This window comes from Colias croceus, chromosome 24 (genome assembly GCF_905220415.1).
Source record: "Colias croceus chromosome 24, ilColCroc2.1".
NCBI lineage: Eukaryota > Metazoa > Arthropoda > Insecta > Lepidoptera > Pieridae > Colias > Colias croceus.
The window spans coordinates 5,281,368-5,304,608 of record NC_059560.1 but is presented as its reverse complement, the minus strand read 5'-3'; the positions used below and the strand labels follow the sequence as shown (position 1 = coordinate 5,304,608).

At 31.7% G+C, this 23,241-nt stretch overlaps 1 protein-coding gene across 2 annotated transcripts; it reads left to right on the top strand.

Moving 5' to 3' along the window:
* The first annotated feature begins 121 nt into the window (after window positions 1–121).
* Window positions 122–20,323, top strand: LOC123702761. Of its 2 annotated transcripts, XM_045650545.1 has the most exons (5): window positions 122–538; window positions 10,289–10,369; window positions 15,040–15,232; window positions 18,169–18,419; window positions 19,728–20,323. In XM_045650545.1, exons 1-5 carry the CDS (start codon window positions 199–201, stop codon window positions 19,805–19,807), a joined length of 945 nt encoding a protein of 314 aa, XP_045506501.1. In that variant the 5' UTR covers window positions 122–198; the 3' UTR covers window positions 19,808–20,323. The 2 variants fall into 2 exon arrangements, with proteins under 2 accessions (XP_045506501.1, XP_045506502.1); XM_045650546.1 differs by lacking the exon at window positions 18,169–18,419.
* Window positions 20,324–23,241: the final 2,918 nt, after the last annotated feature.

The window sequence follows — 23,241 nt, the reverse complement described above, 5'->3', positions numbered from 1 at the left end:
GTTACCAGCTAGCTAGGAACACGTTGAAAAAATAACGCCTACACGCTGCACAGTGACCACCGTACCATGACGGTGGATAAAAATGATCAGCAGCGCCACCGGGGGCTCATTGACGAACAAACCACCGCTGGTGGTGTAAGTGGTGACCCACAAATGGATTGGTGACTTGTGTAAAGTGCGTGACGGATAGTGTCCAAAATGACTGTATTACTTTACATTGTCGCCTTCGCGCTGGTGGGGCAGGCGAGAGGACTAGTCGAACTGAACTGCAGTGATAATTCCACATGTATAGACAACATGGTTAGGGAGTTTGTTAGGAGTATACGGGAGCAGAAGGCGGTTAGGCTGTTCGATACGTTTACTATAGAGCCGTTGGGTAATGTGCGGCAGGCGAGGGCGTATAAGGATCCCTTGACAAGGCTGCTAGCGAGCCACGCTATCAGCTTCGACTGGAACGACTTTACGTTTACATTCTCCAACACGCAGGACAAGAGTGACGCCTTGGACCTGGAGGTGTATGAGAGCAGAACTGCTAAAGGTAACTCAATCCTTTTCTTTAATGTATATCCTTTTAGGATACATTCTCTAAAAGGATATACGAAATATAATATACTAAACTTACATAAGTTTTCTCATTAAGTTCTGTAGTATAAGAAAGTTCACAAAGCACCTGTTTTTTATAGAAATTAGGTCTAAGGAAATGAATGATCGTGAGAGTCAAAAACAACAGTTCAAGAATTTGTTTCATTACTTTTAATAATTTAATGTACCTATGAAATATTCTACATTTTATTAAAAGGAGCAAATCATAATTAGCTTAAAGCTCAATTTTCTATATTATTCACAAAATTGCTTCTGTACAAAATTGACAATCCAAATGGATTTCCACAAATGTACAGCGATAAATATTAATAAAACGTTAATCATTCATTCCTTTTTCCCTTGAGGAAGAGTTCAGAAATTAAAACAAATTATGCAATCCCAGGGTTCATTTTTATGCTTGAAACAAAATAATAATTTTAATTAATTATGTTATTGTAATAAGCCTTAATTACTATTATCTTTAGCTTATAAATGTTAATATGGATAGGTCCAATTCTGATTACCATCAGAAACAAGTAAAGAAGGGTGCAAAACACAGTTAATAGCTGATCACCTACTTACTCGTAGAGCAAATCAATTAAAGAAATAGATGTGCATTGCATCTGTTTTATGCTTCGTTACGGAAATATAATGAGGGAGAGATTTTTAATATATTGAATTACAAATAAAAAATATAAAAAATTGACAATGCTACCAGAATTTTTATTCTTTAGTGCTGTTTCTATCAATTAAAACAATATCAAAAACAGTTAAGTTGTTTCGAAGCAATTAGCAGAAACAGATCATTTCCATAACTCTCATATTCTAGTACATTAAATAATAAAGATCCTTCGATAGTGTTTCTATAAGAAATGATACTTTCAAGAAATTATACAGTACAAAACCAACACAATCTTTATAATTATTAAAGAAAAACACAGTGTATAAATGGTGTGTTTTTCACGGTGTTATCTTAACTACATGTATAATATCTTGCAAGATAATGTCCAATTTGCATGCTTCGTTAAATTGTGAAGTACCAACGTACGTGTTAGGGCCGGTATACATCAGACGAGCGAATGCTTATTCTACCCCCACTATGTCAAATTATTTTAGTGTAAACAGGCGTAGAGCATTCCTTTTGCGTGTTCTTAGTGCATTCGAAAATAATCTATGAAATGATTTAATAGGTATTGAACAAAACTGAATTTTCGTTTACACTAAAACGATCACGAATGCTCCTGCTCTAGTTCTAGCTCTATGTTCGTTTGATGTAAATCCACTGTTAGATTGTTCCTCTCTTATAACGCTGTTAAAAGTAAAAAATAAGCATAACGACTTAGAGATACAGGGCTATTCATTTAGATGAATAAATGTTATTTCAGATGATTAGGTAAGAGCATGAAAATGCCGGATAAATACGTGTGAAGTGCGCCTGTTCTATTTAAATTTAATAGTGGGGAAGCAAGTAATAATTTTTGTCTACATATTTTTTTATATCCATACTAATTTTATAAATGCGAAAGTTACTCTGTCTGTCTGTCTGTCTGTTACTCAATCACGCCTTAACTACTGAAGCAATTTGCATGAAATTTGGTATAGAGATATTTTGATACCCGAGAAAGTACACAGGCTACTTTTTACCCCGGGAAATAGGATAGGTTTTATCCCGGCAATCCCACGGGAACGGGAACTATGCGGGTTTTTCTTTGACTGCGCGGGTGAAGCTGCGGGTGGAAAGCTAGTTATTAAATAAGCAAGCAATAAGTCCTGATTAATACTAACAAGCAGGAGTACCTGGTTATAGTATATTATGATGTATGCCTCATTCAGAATTAATTAAATAAAACGTAATTATAGAATACACTGTACACTCATTGGTTCATCTAAAAATGTATTCAAACTATAATAAATCATTCTTGGATTTGCGTTAGGATAATTCGTTGTAGGATTTAATTGCCTTAGATATAGATCAACCAATCAAAATGTCGAGTTTCGATCCTTCCGTATAGGTAAAGTCTTGATACACAATTCGGTTTAATTTAAGAATATCAGTTGACTACACGTGGTTATTCTCATGCCATGTTGTAATAAAATAGTTTCGTTAAATTTATTTTAGAAGACATTTTGTACTTAAAAGCTTTTAAAGAAGTTCATTGATATTGGGTTTAAAGTTATTGAAGGAAAAGTAAAAGGATCGGATGAACAATGAAAAAACAAGTTTTGAAATATCTCCTTAGCAACTCGGTATCATGTTTAGTTTAAACGAAAGAGTTTGGATTTTCTTACAATTTTTATTTGCCTAAATTAAATAGAAAAATTTATTTGCCTAAATTAAATAAAAATTGTCCGCTCTTGCAAAATTTCAATATCAACTGATATTTCAATACTAAGCAGACTTAGGATATTTTTTATCATTTTTTTAACGCTAAAATATAGGGAGACATGACGTGAAAATAATCATCAGTAGGTACTAGACATTTTTTCATACATAGTATAACTACTTTGTGGAACGTGTCAATCTGTATTGTTTGTTAAAATTTTCAATCTTAACAACTAATACAGACTCATCTTTCACATAAAGTTATTTATATTATGTTTGTCTGTTACGCTTACACGACTAAACGGTAAACCACTGAATCCAATTGAATGAAATTTGAAACTCAAACGACCAAAATTACTTTTTTGCAAAATTTAACGCTTGAAGTATTGAAACCGCGGGCATTTTAATTGGGAACATGTAATAAACTTAAAGACAAGTAAACTATTTCATTAGGTATTAGAATAACCCGAGATAGTATCCTACTAATATAATGTTTATAAATGCGAAAGTTAGTGAGTATTTCTGTGTGTGTGTGTGTGTGTGTGTTTGTTACTCTTTTACGAAAATACTACAGAACCGATTACAATGAAATTTAGCACACATATAGAGGGTAACTTTGATTAACACATAGGATAGGTTTTATCCCGGGAATCCCACGAGAACTATGCGGGTTTTTCTTTCAAAACGCGGGCGAAGCCGCGGGCGGAAAGCTAGTTATACATATTATAACTTATCGTAAACTATGTCATGGTAATTTGCACTCCATCTATTTAATTATCGAGAGTAAATGTAGAGGACGATGACGTTTCATACTTTTACAATAATTATAATGTAACAATAATTTCTTAACTACAACGTTAACATGGAAAGTTGTATATTATCATAATATTATATTTATATCATGCATTAATTTATTTTATTGATAAATTGTCGTTTTTTTATTTATTTTTTATTTATTTATTTAACATAATATTAATTCTTGTAATATGATATAATTAACATTGATGCAATCATAAACTCATTCAAGTTTTTCTGTGCACCATTAGCCCACAAACCGTTACATATGTTTTATAACTTATTGTTAGTTCTTAATCCTAATGAGGGTACTTAGAAAAATTTTAGTGACGAGCGACATCGGTATTCTTGTTGGCCGTGAGTTATTTAGATATTATATATAGATAGTAATAATTGACGATGAAAAAATAATTATCATTATTACTTTAAAATAATAAATATAATATACATTATTACTATAAATCACTCATCATTATATAATTGGTGATTTCTTTTAAGCATATTTATGCTTTACTGTCATAAAGAGCAGAAATAACATTAATATTAACATAAAATAGCTCCACTTTCAAAGTTTCAATTTAAAGCCTTATAGTTCAGGATACATCGCCCATTTTTGCAAGTGACTACTATCAAGCTAATTTTCCGTTTGTAGCTTTATTTTGATGAGACGCCCAATAATTTCGTGTACGAAAGTCTCGATTGTGGTAGCTAACAGAGATAACAAGGATAAAAATTTTTGATTTGATGGTTCTCAAATATTTATTACTAACTGAATATTTTTTTTTGTTCAATCTCAAGATAATTACCTAAATTATTCGAAAAAATATTTGTCCTACAAAATCTATGGTTTGTTCAAAGAGTCCCCCTTTCCAAAGTGTATCGATAACGAGGTCATCATAAATGATTACTAACAAGCTGATTTTTTTGTTTTCACTTAGTTAATGTTTATATAATTCAACAGACATATTGTCCTACAAATTGCGTAATATATATTTGAGAACCATCAAATCAAAAATTTTTATCCTTGTTATCTCTGTTAGCTACCACAGTCGAGAGTTTCATACACGAAATTATTCGGTGTCTCATCAAAATAAAGCTACAAACGGAAAATCAGCTTGATAGTAGTCACTTGCAAAAATGGGCGATGTATCCTGAACTATTAAAAGTTTTTGTTTTTTGTTTGTTTTTGAAACATGCCCAGGTATTTGTAATTAAGTTATTAAAATGTTGAAAAAATCTATATCCCAATTTACTTTTAGTGGACGTTATGAATATTGTATTTAATTTTAAATATTCGATTAATATTCATGAGTTTACGAAATATATTCTTTGAGAATTTGTAATAATTGGGATGGTATATAACGATTTGATTTAAAACATAACAGGAATATTGCCAAATAGTTATTGTAAAAAAACAAACAACATTATCCTAGATAATATTATATATCTAGTATTAGGCTGGTTGCAGAGCTTGACCGACCGTCAGTGCGTACCGTCGGTCCTGACGACACGCATCAACAAAATGTATGAAGATGATACTAATGCGCATGATAATACGCGTGCGTATATGGTCGGTCTACCTATGAAAGGTTTTATGAATTTCCATACATATGACAAGCGCGACTGAAGTACGCACTGATGGTCGGTCAAGCTCTGCAACCAGCCTTATAGCATCACACTTCAACAAACGTGATAAAAACCACATAAAAAAAACCGTAATAAACCGTATTTGCGAAAAAACCTCGATAGAAGAATTAAAATTGAATTATTTCCTTCTAATTTGCTGAAAATATTTCTGATTACTGTATCATAATATTATCAAAGTAGAAACTGAATAAATACATTTAAATTTATCTTATAATTTCCTATAAAACTTATAGGGTTTTTAACCGACTCCAAAAAAAGGAGGAGGTTATCAATTCAGCTGGTATGTTTTTTTTTTGATGTATGTACAATTAATTGTACACCGATTACTCCGAGGTTTCTGAACCGATTTACGTGATTCTTTTTTTGTTCGATGCGGGATGGTGTCGAATTGGTCCCATAAATTCGGATAGGCCCAGTAGTTTTTATTTTATGAGCATTTTTTCTGTATTTGTAAATGTTGCAAGTGCAAGTTTGAAGTCGGTTGTTTTAACGCAGTTATCATGTACTTGTTATTGTTAGTAGTTGTAAGATTTCCTTTATGTACTAAACTGTCAATAAATAAAATCAGTAAATATTATCGTACTATTCTACTAATTGCTATAATACAAAACCATAAATTGAAATAAAAAGGTCTCTGTTTAATTTAAAAATTCAATCGAATTCTATTTTTGCATCAACGGAATGCAAAAACACGCTCTCATGAAAACAACACCTCTTGCGTTCAAGACTGAATAAATTTCAGCATAATTAATAACAGATTCCGCAATCTCTCGTATTTCCTATAATCTCATTCACTGCAATCAGATCACGCTTTGAATAATTCAAACGGTTTTCTCATAAAGCACGCGATTGTAGCAATTAGTCCATAAAACTTAGACTGTGACGAACATCCGTGTGATATATCAAGCAGTAATGAATTATTATGTTAGTTTTAATAGGTATAATATTTATAGTAAATCGGTTTAATTACGTATTATGTTCTTTTATAATCAATAGGAAGGAAAAATGGTGAGGAAACGGACGAAAGAAATGTCAAGCAAAAAGTTCAATGGCATGTGCGACAAAGCGACGTAGCGAAAATATAAGCGTGATGATTAGTTTTAAGTATTAATCTTAAACCATATAAATGTTGCCGCATTTAAAGTTAAAATCAGTTTAATAGGCTTCTCAGGAGTGTCATATTACAATATATTTATACGAAGTAAAACAAATAATTATGCATTAGCTCTTAATTTAACCACCCAGAAGACCGTTCTGGTGCTCCAAGCGTAGCAAGTCGAGGGTACTACTGAAAACCGGCGCCTCTCCGCTAATACGGAGAGGCAAATGCTGAGTAGTCCATCTAATCACGAATACGATATTTGAATACATTTATTGTATTTTAAGATTTAATTTTTTCCATGTAAAGTGTTTAGATATAAGTAAACATTTTGTAAAAGTATTTGTGATTAAACGTATTTTCTTTCTTTCTTCAAATAATAACAAAATATTTTTCGACCATTTTAAAATATCAAAAGCACACTACATCGTAATGATAATACATGTAGATGTTAAAATTTATATCCTCATAAAATTTATAGCTATTTTGCCGAGTGCCTAGATACAAGGCCGGCTATGTTTCATAAATTTCAAGATCAACCTTTTACTGCCATCCCAGTGGACTTGGTAACCATGGATTATAAATTACTGGATGTAACATAATTCAAATTCAAATTCAAATTCAAATATTTTATTCCATGAACATGGGTACAATACAAGGTGTTATACAAATATGAGATCCAGCCATTAATAAATAATAAAAATTTTATTATGACAAATTTGGCAGATGCTCACATGCTATAAGAGACAGAACTACAGAACAAAGGCTGAAATGTGTGCAGATAGATTTTTCGCATTCTTGTACAATAAAATGGATAAATTAGTTAAAATACTTAAATTGTAACGAGCAAGAATAAATCGTATTCCCCACTCTACAAAATTGTTTGTACTTTACTGGCTGTCTTTCTTATAAAGCTATTCATTAAAATAAATTTAGTTTACATCTATCGTCTGTTTATTGTAGTATGCATCTATCAGATTGTATTCTACAAAACTACGTTGTAAACTATAAAAAACAATTATCGCTATTATACGTCGATAGCTCTGAACACACAAAATCCGGCTTCATGGTATCTAGCCAATCTATATCTGTGTGCGTGAACCATTTATAAGAATAAATAGGTTGCATATGTGTGAAAATAACACCCACACAACAATGTTTACCTTTGTGTTAATTAAAGTATAGAGTAATTGTTCAAATGTTTATTTATTGTTACCTCTATTAATTAGAACAGAACTTTGTGTAGAGGTAAATAATGTTTGAAGAAAAGTAATTATTAAAACTGTTTATTTTGGTAAACAAAGGAGCAAGTAAATTAGGTTATTATAGTATACAGTTTCTAGTGTATGACGCCATTGTTTCTTATCAAAATATACCCAATAATCGTTACCACATTATTATAATTAATATAAAATACAGTTCTTCTTAAAATAAATCTCTTTATGGCACGTGATATCTTGAAATAAATCCTGATTGATCCTGTAAGTGGCAAGTACAATGGCCTCTTCCATAACACGCTTTGTGAATTTGGAACATTGTTTCTATACCATTAAGGGCTGATTTTTCAATGCTTGGATAAAACTTATTCGTCGAATAATGTATAAAACTACCATTTTAAAAACGTATTCTAATTGCCCGTATTTGACAGTTTACGTGACATTTTAATATGATCGTGTAATACTTTATTGGACGGATAAGTTTTATCCAAGCATTGAAAAATCGACCCTAAAAGTAATAATATATCCTGGAAAATAATGAATCAAAAAATACAATAAAATTATAGTTTATTGATACAGAAAGAAACAGTTACAATATGTTTAAGACGGCACTGACCTTACTACGGTATATTAATTCTAATAAAACTGAAAATAAGTTAGATAGAGATCTTGTATAGAGTTGCTTTGGAACGTCTCTTTTTAGTCTTACCAATCAATTAGGTATAATATTTAAAAGCCATTTAAAATAAATCTAGTACAATAGGATGTATTTTGTATCCTTATTTCGGTAATGTAAGTACGTGAAAAATATAATATCCAATTACTACGCATCGATGATAATTCCTTCGAGATACGAAAAGAGAATAATGAGGTCTTTAGCATAATATACAGATTCATTTTACCAGAAAATTTCTTGATAATAAGCGAATCTATATAAAAATTCGTTTACATTACCGTAGATTCTATACTTATATTATAAAGCTGAAGAGTTTATTTGTTTGTTTGAGCGCGCTTATCTCAGGAACTACTGGTTCGATTTGAAAAATTCTTTCGGTGTTAGATATTCTATTTGTCGAGGAAGGTTATAATATATCACCACGCTAAAACAAATAGGAGCGGAGCAATGCGGATAAAACAGCGGGGCACAGCTAATAAGTTATACAGAACTCAAATGTATAATTTACATTAAGTATAAAATAAATACATAATATTAAAAAATAAAAGGTTATTATATATTGCATGAGTTCACCTTCGTTCTTTGTAATTAAATATTAATAAAGAAATTTCGTAAATGTAAATACAGTGCTTTATATTTTTGTAATTTATTTTCATGAAACAAAAGAACACATAGTTTATTTAAACTGTGTTTGAAAGCTGAAGGTCGGTTAATTAATTAAAAAATATTATTTCTTATTAAGAGACATTTTTAGGCTCATTTTGTAAAAATATTTACATTTAATTCGTTAATTAGGTGTTAGTAGTTCTAAATTATAATTAATCTGTCTTTGTCTCTGATAAATATTTTCGCACGACAGAAAACCCATTTGAGTAAGGTCCCTAATATTTTAATTTTAATGGTTAAATATTCGTTTTAAACTTAAAGCATTAAACCAACTCTAAGTTTAAAACGAATTTGGTTTAATGTTCTAAGGTTTTAAACTAACGTTTTAAAATTTCGATCATATGAACCAATTCCAAAAAATTTCGAATATGTATGCACATAAACATAATACACTCGTTTCTGATTAATAAAGCATGAAATGTTAATATTTTCGTATTTCTCGAACAGGAATTTTTATGCCCTTCGCCGCAACTGGTCAATATAGATGATTTAGTCCATTGTCCGGTGGGATGAGGCGGCGTGGGACGTGTTCCGCTCACGCCGCTCCATGAGGGTGAGGGTAGAGCTGGCAGGCTCTTAGCTTGTTTGGGCCCGGGCGGCGACGGGCTGCCGCTGATGGGGTCACGGATGAATTCTACACATACCCGTGGCCCTGTCGCTGATGCGGCTTGACGGAACACAGTGGGGTTTTGGTCGGTAGGAATCCGACATAACCCACGGCCTCTTCCCCGGAGACCGTGGGTATCTATGCAAGATTTCCCCACTAAAAAAAAAAAAAGGGGGGTGTATTGCATATGAATATTCAAAGAAATATCTTTTCATAGGCTGATCCATCAAGGTGTTTATTCTCTTACATAACAAAGAATAAGTCAAATATTTTATAAGTGTGGGAGGATATACTCAATCTCGATAGGTGGCCGATGATTCAAAACATTCTCGGATATTAAAGTGCCTACTTACCTTTTGAATGCCTACTGTTTATTATTATTTGCATCAAAAATATATCTGGATAATGTGATATAAACTAGCTTTTAAGCGCAGCTTCGTATTCTTTGTCTATAACTTAACAAAGTATGTATATTCAAACCTTTCTCGAGATCCAGTGTATCTATAAAATAACCACATAAAAATCCATTGTGTAGTTTTAAAATAGCATACATACATACAGACGCCGGGAAGTAATATTTATATTATGTAGAGATAGTGTTGTCACTCCACATTAAGTAAGATAAATTATTAATTTAAGCCAATAATTTTAATGTAATTTTTATTTATTATTCCAGATGTTTCGGATGAAGCTCCGAAGAAATCAAACAGCAAGGTAGAAGAAGAGAAACCACAGGACAAAACACCCAAACGAATTAGTAAGTAATTTTTATTTAAACCTATCAAAATATCGATGATTGTAAAGTATTGAAGTATGGTTTTATCGAGGTCTTTTATTCTATAATTTACAATTCTGTTAAATATATAAATAAATAAATAAAAAGTTCATTTATTGCCTTCACAACAGCTTAAAGAATATTACAAACTAACTATATATATGTAGTATGTTCGTTGTGAAGGACTAGTGTCTGAAATAGGTCTGTGAAAGACCCAGAAAGGTCAGTTCACTAGCCCCCCTCGCGGATAACACTACTGATAACTAAATAAAAATTATAAGAACAGAAAAACAAAACAATAGAAACTTAATACTAATATGCGTGACCAATGTGTTAGTGAATGTTGTGTCTGTGTGTGTGTTTGCATGTACTTGTGCGCGTGTATACTGTACATGTAAGTTTGTATTTGTTGTGTTTGTGTGTGTCAGCGTGTGTGTTTAAGTAAATAAGTCTAACAATTAATTCTATAATTGATATTAGCGTTGATATTATCTATACTTTGTTTTAAACACTTGATACACCAAAAATATTGTAGCACATCATTTCAAAAGACAATATTATGTAACTTCAACCTATCTCTACAAAAAAAAGACGTGTGTCACTCGGGGACTGCCGCGGTAAAGCTATTGCATGCTATGCCTTCAAGCCACCTCCACCCGTCGGAGTGCGTGGAGCGTGAAGTTTTTTCGTTACGGAATTTCTCGATTCGGTCCCCGCGCTCAAGGCCCGCGATAGAAGCTATGCAATAGCTTAATAATGGTAAACTACCGATATGTATCCCATAAAAATCCTACACAAAACTAAATTTATAGTACAACAGGGTCAAGGTTTCTTCAGTGACATCATGCGAAGGTTAGACCAATATAAAGTTAATGTGGAACTCGCAGCAGGAACCACGCCAGGGAAGCTCTTTGAAGGCTTTATTTCCTTGCTATTTTACAAACATACGATAATATACCAGTGATTTATTGAATTAATATACCATCAAGAGTAATATGTATAAATAAAGGTTTAGTACCACTAAGCGCTTTTATGTTACTAGCTGCATTGTTCAGCTACTGTCGGGTCGTATCGTGATGATACATAACCTATTGCCTTCTTCAATAAATGGGCTATCTCACACCGAAAGAATTTTTCAAGCTGGACCAGTAGTTCCTAGCGCGTTCTAACTTCTAACAAACCAACTCTTCGGCTTTATAATAAAGTACCTAATAACTAAAGAACGGCTAATCGAGTCTTAATGATTTTTCCAATGAAGGATTTTTGTCTCCGTTTTTATTAGTGAAAAAAAATAAATGTGTATGGTTGGACCTCGGGCGAGCAACTAGTGACAAATACAGAGTAATGTAATTCAGATTATACAATTACAGACTTCTTTCACTAATTAGCAGTTTATTAGTATAGGTTATAATACTTCATAATCCATACTTCCATAACAATATTATAAATGCGAAAGTAACTCTGTCTGTCTGTCTGTTACTCAATCACGCCTAAACTACTGAACCAATTTTCATGAAATTTGGTATGGAGATATTTTGATACCCGAGAAAGGACATAGACTTTTTATCCCGGGAAAATGACGCAATCCCGGAAATCACACGGGAACACGAACAATGCGGGTTTCTTTGACTGCGCGGGCGAAGCCGCGGGCGGAAACCAAGTAATATAATAAATAATAGAATACGAATAATTATAAGACCAAATAAACATAAGTAAACTTGTAAGTCATACACTTGGGAAACCTACGTAAACTTTGCTGGTATAATAATAGACTAATTAACGGGTATACAGTTTACTCTCGGTTATCTTCAAATTTCCTACACTATGTGGAAGATGAAAACTAATTAGTATACTATTTCTGTTTTTTTATTAATAAATATTGTTAATAAATTGTTTGCGCTTGGATACCTACTCTAACTACTCGATGTAACATCAAAATTACAAAAAGATTTTAATGGTAATAATGGTTACCTACAGCTAAAAAGATCTGCCAAAGAAATATCTGTAATAAAACTATATACATACTAGATTCACTGCATTTCTCACAAATTCATTTACAAGACATATTTCCTTAGAATCACGATCAGAGGTAATCGTTTTGTTTTGTTAGGTAATAGGAACCATAGGATTATACATACAAAATATTATCTATTCTTTACTTTTATATAAGACATAAAGAAAGTATATTAAGAACTATACTAGCGTTTAATATATTATGTAAATAAGGTTGATTTAAATCTATTGCAGATTTGCATACTTTGCATACGTCATCTCTAAAGTGGTTTTTCATGTCGTCTCGAGCTAGGTACCTATATCGTAACTATAAGTGCAACCATTTTATATCTTTCATAGTTTCTTTCGTAAAGTAACTAATTAAAGGAGAGTGCTTCACTATAATAATTGAAGATTGCATTTGATAGCTTTTGTTGAGCTTTTAGTGTTTTAGAGCTTTATTGTGAGTTCCTTTTAAAGATCTATATCTACTAAACTACTACTTACTACACTTTTTTAATTAATATACTAAAATCTAGTGTGTATAATAATTATACTTAACAAAAAAAAAACTTCAAAGTTCAAACTATATCAAGTAAGTTGCATAAAATATTCTATTCAGAAAACTGTATTCAATATTCGAAAAACACCACACAGAAGCTCATATTGATATTCATTTTAATTAAACATTTATGAAGTCTCTTTTGAACATTGCGATCTGCAAGCTTATTAATTCAGCTTTTGAGTTGAGCTCCTTGATTACTAAAACATTATTACCGTATCAAAATTTTCTGACTTATGATTTTATCTGATATTTACAAGAAATACAAAATGGCTAATACCTACTAACTTATTTTACTTAAATACGAAATAGCATAAAGAATAATTTAAACGCCTGAATAATTATGGAGAGCAAATCCTTAAGCGACGTATTTGCGTAAATAAATCAGTAGGAGCAAATGTTTTACATAAATAGCGATGTACGTGAATTATATTAAGTTCATTTTGGATCAGTTAGACTACGAGCAATCCTGTTAAAGCCCTCGCGAGTTGTTTTTCCTGTTATTTATTATGCATACTTGTTTCCAGTGCGTGTTTTCTGGATTAAAATACGACATAGCGAAGTAAAAGACAAATTAAGAGAAACGGCTGAGCAATTTCGTATTTCAGGTCAATTGCTATCTTGTTTCAGTAGGATAATAATAATTATAATGTTTGTATTTATTTATTATTGCTAATGTATGTTAAATATTTTCGGAAATATTGTCAGTGATAATGTAGAATTTTAACCAATGTTATGTTTAACAACCTGTCGTTATTTCTATAAATAGTCATATATTGGTTTGACCTTATTTAGTTTATGGAGTACCTAATAATTACTAACACACTGATATTTATTATTTGATATTGATATTGTGATGAAGGTTTCAGTAAATATAAACTAGGCACAAATATTAGACTTATTCAATAGTCTGTAACAATAACAATAATTCAAATAAATGGCACAGCTCTTTTATCTTTTTCGGATTTGTTTTTCGCCTCTCAATGATATTATATTTGTTCCAAATATTATTCTACGCATCTGGTCCTTATTCTAGAATAGAAAGTTAATTCTAAGTTTCTTAGATAAACTTAGACATATAATTTTGATCTAATTTAATATTTTTCTTGTAATGTTCTTTGGTTGGTATGGGTTAGTTTAAGCAACCATGAACCACATCATCACTACTAATATACTCTAATGAGTAAAAAACCTAACAATGAAATAGACAGATGAAATTAGGTATGTAGTGTGGTGGATTAGAACCTAAGCTCTCATTATAAATCCTGTGTAAAATTTTCCTAATACCTACGTAGTACGTAACTATTAACACAAAATATTCATTTCATTTAATACGAAGGGGCACACCTGGTAGAAGCAGGTTGGCAGGACTAGTTTCAGTCGTAATAAAGTCAGCCTAATATACATTGAAAAATAAGAATCCTCTGAGTAAATAATGAAATATGAGTAAATTACATATAATAAAAAAACTATTCAACACCCGTTCAATATCAAAACAAAGTGCATTCGACGACACGATAATAAAACAACATTTAACATTCCACACTTTCGTGATGATACAAAATCACTGAAAAAGTACACAATAAATTATGCGTAAAGCAAATTAACATTATAATTAGTTATTAACATCCGGATTCGACATAAAGTGGGGACTGCTTATGCTCAGGAAGAGGAAGAATGTAAAGCATAATATCACCTATACATGTTGTTCACTACTATACGATGTATTATGACAGTCTGGTAATACCCGCCCGTCAACAATCACGCTGGCTTCAAATAATAGGGTGGTAGTTTTACCTTATTTATCGAGTCTTTATAACCGTTCAAAATTCGTTTCAAGTTCATTTAGAATTAGAACGTAGTGACAAGAATCTGATTTTCAGTAACGTAACCAACATGTCGTAACCATAAAAATAAAGTTTTAAGGAAATTAAGTTTTTAGATCTTTGTGACATGAAACTGAATTTCAGCAACGAGTTTCAATGCAATACGTTCTGTAATCTACAAGATATTCTTTACCTCTAGATGTCTACAAATATATAATATCTATAGTGACTGATTATGATACGTGCTATAATATACCAAACTATACTTCCAGGAAGGCGACATAAACGCAAAGTGATGCAAGCCGTGATCCCCCTGCTATTTGGTATGAAGTCGGCAGCAATAGCAATATTCTCGCTTGCGGTGGTCGCAGTCATTACGATAAAGGCTTTCTTAGCGAGCAAGCTAGCTTTGCTAGTCACCGTTGGAATGGCTGCTAAGAAACTGTATGAGAACTACACTGGCGGGTAAGAATCTTGTATTTTATAAAAGTACCTATTCTTAATCATATTAGTTGTACCTGTATAATAGAAGATAATTTGACTCACGCTACATTTATTATTTATAACATTGATTATTATTTGATTTATTTCCAAGAAGTTAACACGTTTTAATAACGTTATCATTACGTCTTAAAATATGTTTACTACATCATTTGATTGTAAATTATCAAAATTATACTTACCTGAAGAATCAAATTATATATGTACAACTAAACACAAAATGTACCCTATGAAGATGTTTCATTAATTCCTAACAAGTACTCTAGATTTCTCAGCAAACTATTACCTACTTATTTACGCAGCTAATTTTGTCCTATGTGGGTAGATGTACTACACGCAGAAGGTTTCTCCAATCGCTCAGAATGTCATTAACTATCTCAAAGTTCTAGCGATTTTCAATCAAGATTCCCGATCGACAAATTTATTTATAGACTATTTGCAATTAATTATAGTGTAGCTGCTTATTCTCTTTAACTATGTCTTTTGACAGTACTGATAAAAAAAATCTAGGATGGAGTCGAATAATATTTAGGAAACTGGCTTTTTTAATTCGGTGGCTAAATTGAAATGAAAAATTAGCATGTAACTGGTCGTTAAGTATAAAATATAACTAAGACTACTAAATACTAAATATAGGTATTATTACAAAATAATGTTGAAACTGCTTTGTTTTAACGCGTCGTTTCAAAAATTAAAATAGGATTTTTGAATTGTTAATTAAAAGCAATAAATTCACTTCAAACTTATGTTTTAGTTGTACAAAAAGTAAATCCATAATTTGTTTAAAATTACTAATTAGCTATGTATTTATATATGATCAATTTATTTGTACAAAATGAACACAAATATTTTGAAGTCCATCTATAATTTGGTCAAAAATAATTCTCTAGTATAAAATATTTTATATCATTTAATTCCAAAGCCATAATAAAATAATCCAATAAAACGGGAATTTAACCACAATTGGCTGACCCATAAAGGGATCTTCATTTATTATTCCAGTTGGGTAGTTTAATTTTTTATCGTATTAAAATACAATTTGAATACAATAAAACATATTTTCATCTTTACCTCTTTAGGATACAGTATAATTTTCCATTAATTAAAGTAATGAGTTATGTTTGATTTTTAGTCTGAAAAAAAGAAACAATTTTGTTAAGTGAGCTGCACTTAATTCACATACCTAATTAATGCGTGAAACAATAATTATTGTTTTTCAATAAATAAAATGAAAAACTCTATTCATACATTTAGAAAAGTTAAATGCAGACTATTTTACTCGCTATAATTTCGTTATTAAAATATAGTATACTAAATTACTGGCTGTAGATAAATTAGGTAAAACATGACATTCTAAGCATATTTTTCTTCTAAATATAAAAAAAAAATAATAATGGAGAGCTTTCTTCACAAATATTTCAACAAGTAAATCTAAAGTACTTGTTGTTAATACATCTGGAGTATTATTTTTTTTCCCTTGTTGACAATTTTTATTTAGTTTCTTTTAGACTTGACCTTTGACTGTATGTGACTGTGTTGTAGTTGTGATCATCTGAATTTGTTGCTAATTTTAAATTAAATCCTTATTAAATAATGTATAATTTATAAATTTCAATAGATGCGGTAAAATAATAATTGTTTTCGTGCAATGACAATGAACTTTAATTTAATTATGTTCCAAGTTGCATGTCTTTAACAAAAAGCAAATAAAAGAACATGCAACAATTTCACTACATTAATAACTATTATTAACAACTATAATTGATATTACAGATTGTTTTCATCAGTTTTTCAATATTTAATTAATGAACCATACGCTTCATTTCAATGTTCATTTTATTTCATTAATTTAATTAATATAACTTGATTATTAATTCATTTATCATTGACCGTCACTTATATACAATTATCGGACATTACTTTTAAAGCATCATCTATATAAAATGCAGTTATTACCCACCTACTAAAAATTACAGTTACATTTTGTAAATACAACCAATTAAAAGTAAATGAACATTTTCAATAACATAAAACAGCAGTTATCTTTACCGCTTCTGTAAATAACGACCAATTAGTGAATCGTTGAAATTAGCAACAATTTGGATTGTTCCAACTATGTTTAGTATAGCATGACGGATATAGCATGTTGACTCTCACGCATACCACAGCACTGGACTGATTTCTCCACTTGACGTGACTGCAAATGCTTAGTGGAAATGATAAAAACATTCGCACAGTACATGTAAAGAAATTTCATCTTGCTTCATTGGTTCAATACATATTGGATCGACTTTCTATCATTCGAAATCGCGGTAATGTTTGTTTTCAATCTAATTAATGTTTCCGTGATGAATTATTAGTCCCATTGTAAATAGCAAGACATTTTGCAATCGAGTTTTTGATAAATGTAAAGACACTTAAACTTTATATGTTTAAACGTCTTCCTGTTAATAATTGTCTTCTTACAAATCTATATATTATCTAAAATTACATGTACAGAACATCAGTTACCTACACATTCCAGAACTAATTACTGACATTATTGAGGATAATGTTTTGAATGTTATCCACACAATAACATTATTTTCGTAAATAAAAGGAAGCAAAGATTCCAAAAGGAATGTAATTAATATGTATGAATCGCCACGCTTTCCACTTCGAACTTTCTTATTTAAATATAACCCCACTCACTCAAGATAATGGAATTTAGACAAAGACTGACGAAATTAAAGGGACGTCTTGATTTTGTAACGAAATTGAAAATCTCCCTTCAATAATGGATTCATTATGACGTTTGACAAAGGACGTGACGCTGCACACAATCTACGGACGACTGCTCAACTTTGTATCAACTTAACGATATAATCATTTATCTTAAACAATTATTGTTTGCGTTCCAGTGCCGGTTTGCAAAACCATCCGTATCTATACTCACAATACCCGATAGACTTTCCAAGCGCCTCGTCGCACGCATACTCCGTTAGCGGAGTGAGCCCACAGTTCGGTTCATCAGAAATGTTCAGTCCCACCGGGCTGGGATCGCAATCGCATACCCACGAAATACTTCAAACGAACGACCCCAGCGCTCAGCAGTCGCAGCAGGCGCCCGCCGTAGTAGCTAACGCGACGCGGGCAGCAGAAAGATGGGATGGTAAGTCAACACTGCTCAGATTTTTTGAGCCAGTCGTTAATCAAATCAGGAGCTTCGTTGATCCGATAGCGAGTGTTTTTTACGATGCAATTCCAGCAACTTTCAGAGGTCTCAAATCTGACGTGTCGACCGCGAAGAGCGTGGAAACAGAAGTAATAGAAGGGAAAAAGAAACAAAAAGAGATTCTACTCCCTCAACCTCGACATATAGCCCAACGAAAGATGTCTTTCAAAAAACTACCGAGACAAAGACCAAAGAAATTTACAGAGCTTAAAATAGATTTAAATAGACTTAAACATAATAAGGATTTTCGCGATTATATTAAAACAAAGAAATATAAGTTTAATTATCCTCACACCTATTACTATCCTAGAATTAAATACTATGTCAATCCTGCTATGTTTGTAGCGAAACCGAATAACAGTCGATTAGTACCGTACCAAAGAAATGTTCCAAAACGAAATGTATTAGTCGAAATAAACAATGCTACACTTGCACCCGAGCCCAGCGATTGGAAGCCAATAATAATGTTTAAGTTTGAAAATCAAAAGAATCGATCGAATAAAACTGAAAGTAAACTTAAAAAGGTGTTGAATAAAAAGCGCAAACGACCCAAGCGAAGTATTGAAAACTTTTTTCAACTTGAAACGACAACTCAATCCCTTAGTGAACCCAGAGCTAAAAAACAAAAGAAGCAAGAATTTTTAGATACACTCCTGTATCAAGCAAGAGATTATATTAAATCTTTTTTAAAATCAACTCTCAAGTATAAAGAAGAACCTCCAGCCTATTATAGCGTTACTTACAATTTGGTTGTGTATATCTTGGATATAATCGAAGGCTTTGTTGAAGTGAATGAAGACCTATTTAGATTCTTTAGCGAAGATACTAAAAAAATTAAGAAATCTAAGAAGAAGAAGAAAAAGAAGAAGGGTAGTTACTATCACGACAAAGTCAATAATAATCACACCCTTAAACTTGACTTCGATGAAATATTCATGACCAACGATACAGATTATACTAATAACACATTCCGTTTTGTAATGGCATAAAAGTTATCTGTACCTACACAATTATTATTTATTTTGTTATTGTTAGTAACGGTGAAGGTCACTTTTTGTGAAATTAAACGCAAATGGGTTAAATTTCTGTAAATATCAATGAAAATGACTCAATTCGTACACGATAGCTTAAAAAACCTGAGCATTTATGTCGTATATTCAATAGTAGTATTCGTAGGGTCGCTAGAGTTGTACGAGTCATTTGAATTGACATTTACACACATGTAACGATTGTTGTATGATGCAGGGTACCGGAGACGTCCAATATTTTATGGAAGCTCGCGCGCTACTTCAGATTCTTATTTGGCCTCCCACCGCCGCCGCTAAGCGCCTCCTCCATGCCGATGCCCCTGTATACCTTACCTCAGAACATGGCGGAACAACATAACATGCCAATGTTTAACCCGTCCATGTCAATGCCGGCGAGTCAATAACAGAATTGGACAACAGGATCGTAAAATTGGGTCAAGTGGCGTCATTTAGTTCCAACAAGCTAAATGTCAGATTACCACGTGGCTGCTTGATCCGCTCAATTTTAGACTTCAGTCTTAGCGTGGTGATCTGACATTTAGCAAATGAACCAGCCGTAATGTTTTAAATTTCTGGACCTGATTATTGGTCATTCTTGTTTCTTGTGTAAATTGTTTATTGTGTCCAGACAATTTAAAGCATTGCGAGCAGTTTTGTGTTAAGACTGATTTAGTTGCTTGTTAACTTAACTGAAGTATTTTTAAGCGCGAGCCCGTCGACTTTGTTATGAGATTAAATAAGTTATTTATTTTAAGGTTAAGTTTTGTTAAGGCTTATTTATTCAGCACCTAGTGAAATAAATGTTGTTAATTACTTTCGATGTTTTACTTTATCTAAGTATTCCTATTAAAAAACCTATAATATGGTATATATTACTTTCCTCTTAGTTAGAAATTAAAAGACTTAAGAACTTAATAATGTTTTGAAATATATTTTATTTACTTATAAAAGCGCTATGGTTATTTTTGATAGGAAAATTTCAATGTAAAGACCTTATAGAATAGGAATTCCTGAAGTAAACAACCCAAATTGCTTTCATAAAAATATAGACGAGGTTGTAAAAGCCACGAAATAAATCATTCGATTTATTGACACAATATAATAAAATAATAGAATGAAATGTTATTTATCCAGTGATTTCCATACATAACCTATTTTTTTTACAATTTTCGGATACAACAATGCCAAAGCGCAAAAGCCCAAAATAATTTTTTGTATAAAAGTAACTTCAGTTGGTTTCCATAATTTAAATATTATGTAAATGAGAATACATTACTTTCATCGGCAGGATAACGACTCTTTTATTAGGGACGATGAAGCATTATACTTGTTTTCCTTGTATCTAAAATATTAATAGTATATGTAGTTCGTAAAATAAAAATCTTTGTCCTTGGTATTAGTATTAACCAAGGTATTAACATATTATTATCATCAAACTCAAACAATTATATTTTATTCGATTAGTTACTTCTTATAAAAACACTTTTGAATCGTCATATCATTTTTTAACATTTATCATCAGCATTTGAACCACAAAGATCTGTTTTAGGGAATTAAATTTAATACTTTTCTACGATTAAATTGTAATGAAAAAGCGTTTAGTAGAACAGAAAGTGATCATTCGTCGAAATCAAAAAGAAATTCTGTCAAGAGCTTTTTCAATTATCTTTGTCCAGCTGCGAATCTATTATTTTGTAAGCTACGATTAAACTATTAGGGATATTTAGTTTCTGTTTACAATATAAATCTGTATCTCTTTACAATGTAAATCGCAAAACACAAATTTCAACTGTATTAACAAAAACTACTTTTATAAGTAGTTTTTGTTAATACAAGAACAAAACAACTTTTATAAGTTAACAAAAACTACTTTTATAAGTAGTTTTTGTTAATACAAGAAGAAAACAACTTTTATAAGTTAACAAAAACTACTTTTATAAGTAGTTTTTGTTAATACAGTTGAAATTTGTCGCAGCATCTACGGAATAAAACTAAAATCTACTAAAAACACGTATTTTAACAGACATATTAAAATAAAATATGGTTCACAACAGTTTTAACATAATATTTCTCTTATTTTTCAATCAACTTTGTTATGACTATAATATAATATTGAGTAATTTATCAATTATGACACTATTATAAATGGAGCATTAATTTTTCTTCCTTAAAATTGCTCGTATATTTCCATGATATTACGTAAACAGGAAAATTTTTCGTATCTCCGATGAAATAACATTATCAAGTAACTACATGCTTTACTGGGATTTTCTAAAAATAACAATGTATTTTTATCATAACTCAAACGCAAAATATTTGATATTCATAATAATATTTATATAATTTTCTCGATGAATGGGATGCATAGCAAATAAATATGTTCAATATAAAATTCAGAGTAAAGATCCTTGCAACAGATATGATTTATTTCATAAATAAGAATACTTTGATTTTTTTTTAAATATAAAAATTGACATCTATCAAACTCGACCTCAAAGCTTTATTATTCAACTAGTGGTCCGCCCCGGCTTCGTTCGGTACATATTTCGCAATAAAAGGTAGCCTATGTTCTTTTCCAGGGTCTAAAGATTGTCTGTGCCAAATTTCATCAAAATCGGTTGAGAACTTTAAGCGGGAAAGCGTAACAGACAGACAGACAGAGTTACTTTCGCATTTATAATATTAGTAGGGATTAGACTTCTATAAGTATTTTGAATCATCATAACATTGACCGCCTCCTTGGTACAGTGGTTGACGCGTGAGCGTAGAACCGAGGGGTTCGATTCCCGGTTGAGACGAAGAAAAAAAAATGTCTCGGTCTGGCAGGACACAGAAGGCTGATCACCTACTTGTCCCTAAAGATAATCGATCAGTGAAACAGATGTCATAATGCATCTGCCCCTTACCCCACTTGGGAACACGGGACTTCACTTTTTTGACGTGACAACGTCTTAAATTAGGTTGCGGCTGGGAGTCACTTATGAAAAAGTGTAACGCTCGGTAACTTAGAGCATTAAACCAACGGTAACGTTACGATGAGTCACCGAAAGAGGCACGCGGGCATGGTTAGCCCGCCTAAGAGCGAGAGAGACAGACATAAAAAGTCGTTGTCACGTAAAACTTTCGCCCGTATACCGACTTTACAGGCAACCAATTTTTTTTTATACCATTTACCATTTACCACCACCCCGAAAATCAGTTTCTACAGAGACTCCTCTACCTTTCTACTTATACCTATAACGCTTCTTATTACAGATACTTACAATTTTAGTTACTTACAAGTTAAATTATTAACTTCGCCTCATCCTATACGAAAATTATTTTTTTCATAAGTTTTTACAAACCCATGACAAATTCCTGTATTACAGATATTTCAACCTAACCACTGTACTATATGAATATTAACATGAAACAATAGAAAGATGAAAGCCTGCTGACATTCAAGTGTTATATAACAACGTGGGTGCTGTATTGTGACGGGATAATAATATATGCCTTTGTAACATCAAAACAATGCGGTACATAACTTCCTGTTTTTATGAAAAATAGGTGTCTTTCGTAGTATAGATATGGACGTAGAAATCGTGGAAGACCAAAGCTCCGTTGGTTGGATGGCGTGGAACAGGATTTAAAGACGATAGATGTGAAAAATTGGAGAACCCGGGCAAAGGATAGAGATGTCTAGAAGAAAATACTAGACCAGGCCAAGTCCCACTCGCGGCTGTAGAGCC